This window comes from Embiotoca jacksoni, unplaced genomic scaffold (genome assembly GCF_022577435.1).
Source record: "Embiotoca jacksoni isolate LCO1_2020_lvr unplaced genomic scaffold, fEmbJac1.0.p SCAF_21, whole genome shotgun sequence".
Lineage (NCBI taxonomy): Eukaryota > Metazoa > Chordata > Actinopteri > Embiotocidae > Embiotoca > Embiotoca jacksoni.
In genome coordinates this window covers 402,501-417,736 of record NW_027185352.1, presented here as the reverse complement: position 1 = coordinate 417,736, position 15,236 = coordinate 402,501, and the positions used below count along the sequence as shown (strand labels likewise).

The following is a 15,236-nucleotide window of genomic DNA, read 5'->3' as shown; positions in this document are numbered from 1 at the left end:
GGAGGGTGGGAGGGAGGGTGGACAGTGGTGGAGGGGGGAGGAGATGCGGTAAGTGGTTCCAACCTGTGGCCGGGACCAGGAGGACCAGCCGCCCTCGGGGAGGATGGAGGAGCTCTGTGGTCGCAGCACGTTGTAAAAAGTAGACTGAAATCACTGAAGCTGCATCACAAACACTTGTGTTTTAGTTGCGGATCATTTTTCTGCTCCTCATCAAGTTATTTAATGTTAAATGTAGTCAGAATTAAAGAATAAATATTCACTTCTTTTTTAAAACTGCTCCAGTTTTTACCATTTGGTTTGAAGTAATTGCTCGTTTTTCAGATGCAAATGAGTTCTTGGAAAAATCCCCATTTTAACTGAACATTTGATTCAATTTAAAGAAAAACACTTTAAGCACTTCAATAAAAAAAGAAACTGGCCGGAACAAACGATTAACTGGCAGAACGCAGAGAACATCCCGTCGTCCTGAGACGCTTCCAGCACAGCGACACGGGAAATACACGGAGGATCTCTAGCATCTATCACAGAAACACAGCAACATGGTCGTCTCAGGACCAACTCGTTCTGCAGGAACCATCTGGAACCTCAGCATACAACATGACCTCCACCCTCACACCAACCACCAGCACCATCACACCAACCACCAACCACCATCACACCAACCACCAGCACCATCACACCAACCACCATCACACCAACCACCAGCAACATCACACCAACCACCATCACACCAACCACCAGCAACATCTCACCAACCACCAACCACCAGCACACCAACCACCAGCAACATCTCACCAACCACCAGCACCATCACACCAACCACCAGCACCATCACACCAACCACCAACCACCATCACACTAACCACCAGCACCATCACATCAACCACCAGCAACATCACACCAACCACCATCACACTAACCACCAGCACCATCACATCAACCACCAGCAACATCACACCAACCACCATCACACCAACCACCAGCACCATCACACCAACCACCAGCACCCTCACACCAACCACCATCACACCAACCACCATCGCACCATCACACCAACCACCAGCAACATCACACCAACCACCAACCACCATCACACCAACCACCAGCACCATCACACCAACCACCATCACACCAACCACCAGCAACATCTCACCAACCACCAGCACCATCACACTAACCACCAGCACCATCACATCAACCACCAGTAACATCACACCATCACACCAACCACCATCACACCAACCACCATCACACCAACCACCAGCACCATCACACCAACCACCGTCACACTAACCACCAGCACACTAACCACCAGCACCATCACATCAACCACCAGCACCATCACACTAACCACCATCACACTAACCACCAGCACCATCACATCAACCACCAGCAACATCACACCAACCACCATCACATCAACACCATCACATCAACCACCATCACACTAACCACCATCACACTAACCACCAGCACCATCACACCAACCACCAGCATCATCACACCATCACACCAACCACCATCACACTAACCACCAGCACCATCACACCAACCACCAGCAACATCACACCAACCACCAGCACCATCACGTCAACCACCAGCACCATCACGCCAACCACCAGCACCATCACATCAACCACCATCACGTCAACCACCAGCACCATCACGCCGACCACCAGCACCATCACATCAACCACCAGCACCATCACACCAATCACCAGTAATCCACATTTGAATACACAAACACACACACTCAGACTGCAGTGTAAAACTACTCTCCTTGACCTGTTAAATTATTGACGTATTATAATCACTTTATTTTTATGACTTTATACACGAGACTTCAGATCTCTTCGCGGTCTGTTTTTGGAGGAACTAGAATCGTGTCACGTTTTAAAATCGGTGCTTGTGCTCCTACTGATTGGCTCAGTAAATGGTCTGTACTTGTATAGCGCTTTATCACCTTTCGGTCTCAAAGCGGTTTTACATGGTTTTCCATTCACCCATTTGTGAGACAGATCACCATTCAAGGGTGCTGCCATCAGCACAACATTCACACACCATCGGGAGCAACTTAGGGTTCAGTGTCTTGCTTAAGGACACTTGGGCATGTGGACAGGAGGAGCTGGGGATTGAACCACCGACCTTCTGATTAGTGTGCAACCCACTCTACCGACTGAGCTACAGCCTCCCAGTAGATCTGAGGAACACCAGAACCACACCCGGTTCGTCCAGCGAACCTTTAAAACCAGATGTGTGGATAAAATCAGAAAGACTGCATTACTAAACTGTTCTGTTGTCTTTCTTATTGACAGTATGCAACACCTGAGTTCCTCTTACACAAAGAACTGGGCCAATCAGACACTTTTTAAATGCTTACATTTTATGAAAATAAAATACACATATTTCGTGTTTAATTTAATTAATTTAATTTAATTTAATTTAATTGATGTAATTCTTTTGGTTTGTGTGCTGGGGATATAGTGTACCATGAACTACTTTGATATCTGCATAAATAAACAGCAATTGAATGCAGTTAACACAATATAAATCATATCTAGTAAATGTTGGACTGAAAGGAACATTTATTAAATATCAGCATTGCAGTATAATAAAGAGTAAATCACAACACTTCAGTCCAAAATCAGACCTGGATTTAAACAGTGTGAGTGTGTAGAGGACTGAAAGGAAGTCATTTCACCACATCAATGTGTTTATTCTGCTTGAAACGCTAATTTTAATCCACGTAGTTCAATCTGATGAATCTGCTGCAAAACATGAAGCTGCTTTCAGAGGGAAGAGAGACGGGGACGAGCAGCACGACATTTCTTACAGTGTCCGTGTCCTCCTGACTCCCTCTACTCGCGGTCAAACTCCCAACACAACTGCTCGCTGATCAACTGGCGAGTCTGAGAGAGGAGGCATGGAGCACAGTGTGTGAGTGAGCGAGTGTGTGTGTGTGTGTGTGTGTGTGTGTGTGTGTGTGTGTGTGTGTGTGTGTGTGTGAGACTGAGGCGAGGAGGAACATAAGGACAGAATCACTTTAATCCATTTTTTTTCCTCGACAATACCACATGCCTCGGGGAGGGAAGGCATGTGTGAAATGGAGGAGAATGCCCCATAGTGGGCCATAACACACACAAGCACACACAAACGCTGACACACACACCCAGGCACAGTGAAGTCCCGCCCCTGGAGGCCATTTAACAGGTAATTTAAAGAGAACCCCTCCAGGGAAACGACACAGTAAATGTCCTCTCGTCTGCTTCCTCCCTCCATAACTGTTTACTCAGCGACAGGCTGCAGACTGGCAGCACATACAGCAGATAGAGACGAAAGTGGAAACGAGCTGGAAGACACAAAGACGTGGGGGGGTGACAAGTGTTAAAGTAGGCCAATTCTTTTTTCTCTCTCCTCTACCAACCCCCTTAAGTAGCCGTTTATTAATGTTCAGTGTTCGTAGGCTACTTTATTTGGCTCCTCTGGGAACGGGAGCGCTCCGGGAATGGAGGTGGGAGATGGAGGAATGAAGGAGTAGAGGAGGCGAGAGGACGCGGCTCGGGGGGAGTCTCACAGAGAATCCGATGTTAATTTAGTGGGCTCTGGTGAGGAGGCCCAGAAAACCACAGAGTCCCAACTGTACCTCTTTTTATCTCTCGAGGAGCACACCGTGCTGCGTCTTGCAGCCCAATGACTGTAGACTTTATGCATGATATATATCAGCAATATATACACCATCAATATATAACACCAATATATAACACCAATATATACAGCATCAATATATATTACCAATATATATCACAAATATACACCCAACAATATATACCACTGATATATACCACCGATATATACTCACGATATACACAACTGATATATAACACCAATATATATCACTGATATATACCACTGATATATACACCATCAATATTTATTGCCAATATATATACCATCAATATACATTACCAATATATACCACCAATATATAACACCCATATATAAAACCAATATATAACACCAATATATACCAACAATATATAACACCAATATACACCATCAGTATATATTACCAGTATATAACACCAATATATACATCGTCAATATATATTACCTATATTTACCACCGATATATACACCATCAATATATATTACCAATATATATCCACCGATATATACCACCAATATATAACATTGATATATACCACCGATATATACAACTAATATATTCCACTGATATATACCACCGATATATACCCCCGATATATATACCACCAATATATACACCATCAATATATTTTACCAAAATATTTTACCAATATATAACATTAATATATATACTACCGACATATACCACCGACATATACCACTGATATATACCACTGATATATACCACCGATATTTACAACTGATATATACCACCGATATTTACAACTGATATATACCACCGATATTTACAACCGATATATTCCACTGATATATACAACCGATATATACCACCGATATACAGAACATCTGTTAACAGAACCAGAGGTGGAGAACATCTGTGAACAGAACCAGAACCAGAGGTGGAGAACATCTGTTAACAGAACCAGAACCAGAGGTTCATTGTGGAGTTTCTCTGACAAATATTTAATGAAACGAAGGAGATCTGAGAGTTTACTGCAGATCAGAATCTGTTCGATGTCTTCATCTTTGTAACAGTGTCGTGAATTTAAGGGTTAAACATTTATTTTTTTCTCACAAGTCAGACTGAGCTGGAGCCTTCCATCAGGGACTGTTCAGACCCGTTTCTGTTTGGACCCGCAGTACCACATGACAACAGTGGAAGATGAAAGCAGCAGTGTTCACTGTGATGGATTATGAGGTGAAACCAACGTCTGCCTGGAGGGAAGGAAATGGTTTAAAAGCTTCTGAGAGCAGTTGGTAGTAAAGGAACGAAACAATCTGTAGTCAACGGGCCGAAACCCACCTCGGTTCTGATGGAGTTCTGTAAGACGGAGAGTTCGTCTCTCATTCAGAACTTTGTTAAGTGTCTCCTCATCAGGGGACAACAAAGACAACTCAGAGAAGAGAAACAGGTCATATTACCTTGATGCCACCTCACCATCATTAGAATCATTATCCCCCCCTGCCCCCCGCCCCCTCCTATTACTTTCACCAGGGCCGTGAAAACAAGTAAGTTAATTAAAGTCGGCAAGAGTCCCTTCCATTTCCCGCTCATCAGCGAGGACAAGTCATCAAACAGAGCGCAGGTAGTCCATTCTGTCAAACGAGAGCCGAAGAAGAGGAGGGAGGAGGAAGGGGAGGGGGGCAGGGAGGAGGAGGAGGAAGAAAGAAGAAAACGGCCTCTCTTCATCTCTTTAGTTTTTGATGAGCTTTCTTAATTGGGCCACTATAGAAGGAGAAGTGAATCCTCAATAATTAAAAAATCTAATTAAGGAGTCTTTTGCATCTCCGTCCTTAATTATTCGGCGCTGAGCGGCGGGGAGCGATACATTTCTGCCCGTTTCATTTAAAGAAGAAAACAGGGTCTCTCTCTTTCACTCCCCCGTCACTCTGCACAAATCCCCCGTCAACAAACGCACCACTTTGTCTCTCGTCGTGTGTTTGTCTTCGAGCGAGCCGTCCGTCTCCTCAGAGACCATCAGTAGAAACATTCAGAGATTTAACGTACTCCTTCCATGCAGCACCTCCTGATGTCCTCCTCGGCCTCCTGTCCTGCAGTGCTCTCCTTTGTCACTCAACCCTCTTTCTGCAGAAACAACACAACAGATACTCGACCCGTTTTAGACCCAAACATCCCCTTAGTTTACAAGTTCTTATCATTTCAGTTATTTGGAGCGTCTGTCAAACAGGTTCCACATACCTGCTGCTACCTGGAACAATGATCTGAACATCAGAGCAGCATTGAATATATCCAGAAACCCAGTGTTACACAACCTAATACGCTGCCTTCAGGGCCCAGTAGAACCAAGAGCTCAGGACCGGGAGGGCCCACTAGAACCATGGGTTCAGGACCGGGAGGGCTCAGTACAACCAAGAGGTCAGGACCGGGAGGGCCCAGTACAACCAAGAGCCCAGGACCGGGAGGGCCCAGTAGAACCAGGAGCTCAGGACTGGGAGGGCCCAGTAGAACCAAGAGCTCAGGACCGGGAGGGCCCACTAGAACCATGGTTTCAGGACCGGGGGGGCTGAGTAGAACCAGGGGTTCAGGACCGGGAGGGCCCAGTAGAACCAGGAGCTCAGGACCGGGAGGGCCCACTAGAACCATGGGTTCAGGACCGGGGGGGCTGAGTAGAACCAGGGGTTCAGGACCGGGAGGGCTCAGTACAACCAAGAGCTCAGGACCGGGAGGGCCCAGTAGAACCAGGAGCTCAGGACCGGGAGGGCCCAGTACAACCAGGAGCTCAGGACCGGGAGGGCCCTGAACGCTGCTCTGTGTCAGTCCAGAGAGGGACTAAATCAAACTTGACTCCCTTTGAGTTCATATCGGACTCATTAGTCGTGTTTTATTGAGTATAAAGTAAATTGAAGGACACAGAAAGTCGTATATTATTATTCCATCTAGTCTTGTAAGTATTTTTATTCAAATACACAACAATTTTTTTTAATGATGATTAATTGTGTAAAAAGTCGTATGTATGTAGAGGTTAAATAACCATGATCAGAAAAATATTTAATTAAATTAAATTACTGTTTCAAATGTCTGTATTTACAAAAGTGTTGCATCCAAATATACTTTGAAATATATTCTATAAAGCTGATATGTATATATAGAACAGAATATTAATTCTGCATCACTGTGCAGGACCAACTCCTCATCTGTACAGGTGAGTTCATGAAACTGGAGTCAGTCTAAAACCCCCCACTTCATGTGTTGAAGGCGTGATGTTCTTATTTAAACAACAGAAATGTGAATCCTGCAGGTTCAGTTAAAATAATCAAGTTCAGAATAATAAGAAGTTACATTAATTAAAATAGTTATGAGGGAAACTAGTAACATGTCACCTGTTAAATGTTACTTCATTTATATTTTTGCTTCAAATAAATAACTGGCACTATTACTCACTTATTAAAAGTCTTATAAATTAATCAATGATTAGCTTGAACAGTCCCTCCAGAACGTAACGATCTTGCGATCTCAATAATTAGGTGGTGTCCCGCTAACAATGTGGGCTTCATTGACAACTGGAATACTTTCTGGGGGAAACCTGGTCTGATCCGGAGAGACGGCATCCATCCTACTTTGGATGGTGCAGCTCTTCTTTCTAGAAACATGGCCATGTCTCTTAACAGCCCTAAAACCTGACATCCAGGGTTGAGGTCAGGACGCAGAGCTGCAGTCTTACAGCTCCTCTGCAGCTTCTTTAGAGCTGTCACTCACCCAAAACCTTCAACATCCTGTAGAGGTTGTGTCTGTACCCAGACCACCTATATTTAAACAACTCAAGAAAAGACCTATCAATACAAATGTAATAAAAATGGATCCTACCAAATTAATGGATCAAAGAAATCTGACAATTAAAAGCAGATTATTAAATATGAGATCTCTCTGGTCTAAATCTCTGTTAGTAAATGACTTGATAACTGATCATCAGATTGATTTACTCTGTCTCACAGAGACCTGGCTGCAACAGGAAGAATATGTTAGTATTAATGAAGCAACTCCTCCCAGTCATATTCATTATCATATTCCTAGAGATTCAGGAGGAGGAGGAGGAAGAGAAGGAGGAGGAGGAGGAGGAGGAGGAGGAGGAGTGGCAGCAATCTTCCACTCAAGTTTATCAATTAATCCAAAGCCTAAACTTAGTTGTAAATCATTTGAGAGTCTGACTCTTAGTCTCTCACCCAAACTGGAAAGCAGAGAAACGGATTGTATTGTTGTTGTTTATCTCCCACCTGGTCCTTATTCAGAGTTTCTAACTGAATTCTGACTTTTGATCAGATTTAGTGCTGAGTTCAGATAAAGTGATGATAGTGGGAGACTTTAACATTCATGTTGACGTGGACAACGACAGCCTCAGTTCTACTTTCAGCTCATTATTAGATTCTATAGGCTTTTATCAGGATGTAAATAAACCCCGTCACCGTGGTAACCACACCCTCCATCTGGTTCTGTCGTATGGGATGGAAACTGAAAATTTAATAGTATTTCCTCCAAACCCTGTTTTGTCGGACCACTTCTTCTTAACATCTGAAGTTCCAATAATGGACTACACAGCATGTGGGAATAAATCCCACTACAGTAGATGTCTGTCAGATGATGCCGTGGTCAAGTTTAAGGAAGCAGTTACATGTTTATCCTCTTCGATGCCGTGTGTTAAAGCAGTGGAAGACATCTACGTTGATCTTAGTCCCACACAAGTGGATCATCTGGTAGAAAACACTGCAGTATCTCTGCTACAACTCTAGATGATGTCGCCCCTCTGAAGAAGAGAGTCATGAACCAGAGGAAGTTGTCTCCATGGTACAACTCAGAACTACGCTCTGCTAGGCAGCGACTAGAAAGATGGAAAGGAAATGGAGTTCCACTAATTTAGAAGAATTTCACCTGCCTGGAAGGAGAGTCTAATATTATATAAGAAAGCTCTTGGTAAGGCCAGGACTTTATATTATTCATCATTAATAGAGGACAACAAGAACAACCCCAGGTTTCTTTTCATCACTGCAGCAGGCTGACAAAGAGTTCCAGTTCTGTTGAGCCCTCTATTCCTTCAGCTCTCAGCAGTAATGACTTCATCAACTTCTTTACTAATAAAATTCTTACTATCAGGGAGAGAATCGGGCCGACCCTTCCTGACACCATCACTGATGTGATGTTAAACACAGCAGCCCTGAAAGCAACTGTAGGACCAGATGTAAACTTGGAACATTTCTCTCCTGTTGAGCTCTCTGAGTTAACTAGAATTATTTCTTCATCTGGATCCTCTAGCTGTCTGTTAGATCTCATCCCAACTAAACTTTTGAAGGAAGTCTTCCCTTTAATTAATACTTCCATATTAGAACAGATCAACCTATCTATTGTAACTGGCTATGTACCGCAGGCTTTTAAAGTGGCTGTAATTAAATCTTTACTTAAAAAGACGACTCTTGATCAGCTGTTTTAGGAAACTACAGACCAATTTACAACCTGACGTTTATTTCTAAAATCCTTGAAAAAGTTGTTGCAAGTCAATTTTGTGATCATTTCCAAAGGAATGATCTGTTTGAAGATTTTCAGTCTTTAGAGTTCATCATAGCACAGAAACAGCTCTGGTGAAAGTTACTAACGACCTTTTATTAGCCTCAGATAATGGACTCGTCTCTGTACTTGTTCTTCTGGACCTCAGCGCTGCTTTTGATACGATTGATCATACGATCTTATTACAGAGATTAGAAGATGTTTCGAGGATTAAAGGAACTGCATTAGACTGGTTCAAATCCTACTTATCAGATAGATTCCAGTTTGTCCATGTCAACAATGAGTCTTCCAGACAAACAAGAGTTAGTTATGGAGTTCCACAAGGCTCAGTGTTAGGCCCAATACTTTTTACTTTGTACATGCTTCCATTAGGAGATGTCACCAGGAAGCACTGCATCAACTTCCATTGTTATACAGATGACACTCAGCTATATCTTTCTATAAAACCAGATGAAACTAATCAGTTAGTAAAACTTGAAGCCTGTCTAAAAGACATAAAGGCCTGGATGACCAAAAACTTCCTGCTTCTAAATTCAGACAAAACAGAAGTTCTTGTACTTGGTCCTAAACACCTCAGAAACTCTTTCTGTAATCACTTAGTTACTCTAGATGACGTTGTCTTGGCCTCCAGCAAAACTGTGAGGAACCTTGGAGTCATCTTTGATGAGGATTTGTCCTTTAGACACCATATAAAGCAAATCTCCAGAACTGCCTTCTTTCATCTACGTAATATTAATAAAATCAGGAAAATCCTTCCTCAGCGTGACGCAGAAAAACTCATTCATGCGTTTGTTACTTCTAGACTAGATTATTGTAATTCCTTGTTGTTAGGATGTCCAAATTACTCATTAAAAACCTGCAGCTGATCCAAAATGCTGCAGCAAGAGTACTGACGGGATTTAACAAGAGAGATCATATTTCTCCAGTTTTAGCTTCTCTTCACTGGCTTCCTGTTAAATCAAGAATATAATTTAAAATTCTCTTGATGACTTACAAAGCTCTACATGACCAGGCTCCATCATATCTTAGAGATCTTATAGAACCATATAATCCTAGCAGAGCACTTCTCTCTCAGTACGCTGGTCTACTTGTGGTTCCTAGAGTTTCCAGAAGTAGAATGGGAGGCGGAGCTTCAGTTTTCAGGCTCCTCCCCTGTGGAACCAGCTCCCAGTTTGTGTTGGAGGGGCAGAAACCCTCTCTAGCTTTAAGATTAGACTCAAAACGTTCCTTTTTGATAAAGCCTATAGTTAGGGCTGGCTCAGGTAGACCTGAACCAACCCTTAGTTATGCTGTTATAGGCCGAGGCTGCTGGAGGACCTCGTTACATGCTGATCTTCTTTTCTTTCCTCCTACTCTTTAACTGACTCATACCTCACCATCTTTTTCTCTCCCATAGTTTCTTCTTATTATCTGTTGTCTCCATTCAGTTCCTTCACTCGTGTAGTTTCTGTTCTTTCTTTTCCAGATGTCCCGTCATGGAGCTGCATGTCTCTGCTCTGTGATTGTCGTCTCCACCAACAGTTCTTCTCTTCTATCTCTGTGCTGTCCTTTTCTCTCTCTGCTCTCCTCTCACCCCAACCGGTCGAGGCAGATGGCCGCCCACCTCTGATCCTGGTTCTGTTGACAGATGCTCCGCCCACCTCTGATCCTGGTTCTGTTGACAGATTCTCCGCCCACCTCTGATCCTGGTTCTGTCGGAGGTTTCTTCCTGTTAAAGGGAGTTTTTCTTCCCTCTGTTGGAGGTTTTTCTCCCTTAAAGAGGAGTTTTTTTTCCCTCCTAGCTTATTTGGGAATTGTTGAATTGTTGAATTGTTGGTTTCTCTGTATAATATTGTAAAGTCTTGCTCTAAGGACTTTAATGTGTTAAGTACCATGAAATAACCTGTGTTATGATTTGGCACTATCTAAATAAAGTTGAATTGAATTGAATAATTAACACAAATTTAAGCAAAATCTGCAATATTTGTGGGAACTTACAATTCTTTTAAATTTCCATGATTTTTCTGCTAAAAATATCATCAACAGAATCTGTACTGGAAGTATTACGACAAAGTTTTTTATCAATAAAACTCACTTTATTACCAACAATAACTCCTCATATCCAACCAGAAAGTATCTGCTTCTGTTTTCATCACCAAATAAAACTCTGTTCACGGGAGAAACCGGAACAAGAGGAGAAACAAGAAGTGAAACGTGTCCTTCACATTAAAATGATGTGATTAAATGTTTGTGGTCAGAGGAAGTGATTCCATATTACTGGATGTTAAATGAGTTTTCTCCACACGTCCAGTTGTCAGAGACGTCTCTTTGTTTGTTTCATCCAGCAGGTCTATGTGTTGAATGAACATGAATTAAACAGCATCTGAAGCTCTTATTTTGACAGCTGATGTCGTCCTTGTTTCTATATTCCAGTCACAGACGCTCTATTCTGGAAACATATGCAGCTTTTAGGACCTTTGAGGAGCTTTGAGGAGCTTTTAGCAGCTTATATCTCCACGGTTCTCTAAGTTCAATAAATACGTAGAAAAGATTAGAACTGAAATATTTCTGTGAAGTGCAGCATGATTATTATCACAGGACGTGATCAAAGATGTATTCCTTTATCAGATAGTGCTTAAAAAAATATATTTTTTCTTTGCTGACTTCCAGTTTTTCTAACTCTCGCAATTTGTAAAAAATCTGCAGAAAAATGAAACATTTTTGATCAAAACAATCACGAAAAAAATTTAAATCCTGGAGGGACTGATTTCTAGAATCTGAACTGTGTTTAAATTAATCTGAATTGACGTACAGATTTTCTAACACTGCATGCAGGATGAGGGATTCCTTCAAGATAATGCACAGCGATCATTTCATACGCTGCATTATAACAGAACAGTGAATGATTGCGATGGAAGACCTTCTCCTCTCCCATCAGAAACCAGTTTGTTCTTAATTGGATGCTGATGGAGAAACTGCAGAGAGAGAAGAGCCTCTCATGTGTGTCTGTGGAGCGCTGCGTGAACGTGTGAAGCTGCGTGTCCCAGCCATGCAGCTCATTATTAATAATGACTCAGATGTCAGCTGCCGAGGTTGCCAGATTGGTTTCTGCTGCTGAGAATCTGAGTTGCTAAATTATGAGTAGAGAGCAGTTCTGAGATCTGTGACACCAGCTGGTGAAGGATCGGCTACTTTCTGGGAATGTTGAACTTTTACAGCAGAACTCAGTCCAGAATCAGAAGGAGGAGCTCAGTGTTAATGAACAAATGACATATCTACTACATACAGAAGGATTCAGAAATCTTCATCTTAACTGACTTTTACAGTGAATCCTGAATGAAGCCTTTCAAACATGAGGACCAATCAGCAGCCATCAGTGATGTCAACAACCATCAGTGATGTCATCAACCATCAGTGATGTCATCAACAATCAATGATGTCATCGTTGGTTTGTGAATGTTATGAATCCTCCAGTTCAGATTCTGTCCGTCACCATCTTGCTACTTCGGAGCGGTTCGGAGCAGGAAGTGACCATATTTGGACGAGCTGGGGGAGGAGCCAGCGGTGGATCTGACCGATCTGATCGGAAACCTGACTATACTACGTCCCGCCCACCGATAGCTGTAACCTGACTGCACCACAGGCCTGTCAATCAAACAGACACGCCCCCAAAAACAGGTCTTCTTGAATCTTCTTTTCTAATGAATGAGGGATTATTTTCAGATGGACCTCCAGAAAACTAATAAGAAGGAGTGACTTTAGCTAACAACACCGAGATAACTGATGGACACATTTTATTCACTTTGGATTTGATGAGAGAAGTTGAATGGGAGTCTATGGAGCCGGAGGCTTTTTGGAGCTAACCTCTAGTGGCACTCGCTGGTATTGCAGCTGAAGACACTTCTGGATCGGAACTATTTTACAGACCTGAAGCTACAAACACTTTTATAAATAGTCCGTGGTTTTATATCCAGTCTGTAGTTTTATATCCAGTCAGTGGTTTTATATCCAGTCTGTAGTTGTATATCCAGCATGTAGTTTAATATCAGGAGGCTGTGGCTCAGACGGTAGAGTGGGTTGCACATTAATCGGAAGGTTGGTGGCTCGATCCCCAGCTCCTCCTGTCCACATGCCTAAGTGTCCTTGAGCAAGACACTGAACCCTAAGTTGCTCCCGATGGTGAACCATCGGTGTGTGAATGTTCTCCTGATGGTGAACCATCGGTGTGTGAATGTTCTCCTGATGGTGAACCATCAGTGTGTGAATGTGCTCCTGATGGCAGCACCTTGTATGGTGATCTGTCTCATTAATGGGTGAATGGAAAACCATGTAAAAGCGCTTTGAGACCAAAATGTGATAAAGCACTCTACAAGTACAGACCATATCCAGTCTGTAGTTTTATATCCAGTCTGAGGTTGAGACCCAGCAGCATCACTATGACTGTGAGGACAGTAGACAGGTTGGACCTGAGATGAAATGCAGCATGACGAGGACTTCTAATAAAAACTGGAGCTACGGAGCATTTTTAATGAAAAAAAAACAGACTATAACCGTTGACAAAATAAATCACAGCTTCTGCTCAGCGACACACAAACACAGCTACTTCATGTTGTGTGTAAACTGGGTGAAAACAATGAAGATAAAGGCGCAGCTGCTTTTTCCATCCTCACGAACAAAAGATTTGCTTCATGCTTTGTTACAATATGAAGTGATTTGTGGAGCTGCAGTGTTCCTACATCACGTACCACATCCTCCAAATAAAGATATTAACCAGGACCGAACACCGCACAAATACACACTCAGGGAACTTGGAGGCTTGGTGTGAGGGACCGTAGTCAGGATATTTAATGAACTGCAGCAAGAGGACCTGGTTCGGTTCTCCGACACACAAACACTGAGATATGAACGAAGCTGCTGTCGCCAGCTGCATCTTTTATTCACCTCGTAAAGGATCTTTGAACTCTGAGTAACTGAGGAACTTCATCTTCCACAGGTGTACCCACCAAACCTGCTGCCCAGGTGACACACACCTCTGCTCTTCATCAGAGCCTCCTCTCAGAACCTCCACTCCTCTGTCAGAACCTCCTCTCCTCCATCAGAACCTCCACTCCTCCATCAGAACCTCCACTCCTCCATTAGAACCTCCACTCCTCCAACAGAACCTCCTCTCCTCCATCAGAACCTCCACTCCTCCATTAGAACCTCCACTCCTCCATCAGAACCTCCACTCCTCCATTAGAACCTCCACTCCTCCATCAGAACCTCCTCTCCTCCATCAGAACCTCCTCTCCAAACCGGAGCTCCAAACCGTGTCGACCACCAGTCGAACCAACGATCATCTGTCGGAGATGATGTCTGTTCAGTGTAATCTAAAACAAATTATTATGTAAAATGAATCATATCAATGTGTTCAGTTTATAAAAGCTGGTAACATCAAATATCAGACGATCATGAAGCACCTGAACCAGCTTGTGTTTTCATACAAGTAGTTCAAAGGTCATACACCTGGTCTGGTCCAGGTGTGTCTCTACCGGACCAGGTGAGCAGAAACTCACCAACGGACCCCACAGAGTTCTGGTGGTGTTCGACCCGTTCGATCCCACTGACATAAACAATCAAACCCACCTACTGGTTCAGTTTATCATAAAGTTAAATAAACTGTCAATTCAATATGATGTGAATCAGACAGTTGGCCACGCCCACTTCTGCTCCCAGCACACAGCGCTGAGACCTGCATCTGCATCCATGAAAATAAAAGGCTGTTGATGATGTGCAGTAGCAGGGTGGACTCACCAGGGGGAACCGTAGATCCTGAAGCCCCTGACGGTGACCTCGGAGTCCTGCAGGTAGATGCAGTTGGTGAGCAGCGACTGGACGTTCTCGTAGTTCTCCGGCTTTAGCTTGGAGGCCGACGGGAAGTAGTAGAAGTCCTGCTTGATGAGGTCGGCCATGAACTCCTGGTCGAAGGTCAACTCGTGGTTCCCAGCGATCACTATCTTAATATCGTAGGGCAGGGTACCTGGGGGGCAAGGAGACATAAAGAGGAAGTGAGAAGATAACTTGAAGGAAGAAAAGA

At 43.2% G+C, this 15,236-nt stretch overlaps 1 protein-coding gene across 1 annotated transcript in view; it reads right to left on the bottom strand.

Moving 5' to 3' along the window:
* The window catches only part of mpped1 (metallophosphoesterase domain containing 1), a 147,738-nt gene that overhangs the window by 68,961 nt on the left and 63,541 nt on the right, over window positions 1-15,236 (bottom strand). The window contains exon 4 of the mRNA XM_069156327.1: window positions 14,954-15,179. Within this exon, the coding sequence (XP_069012428.1) occupies window positions 14,954-15,179 (226 nt within the window). The remainder of the gene's footprint in view (window positions 1-14,953; window positions 15,180-15,236) is intronic.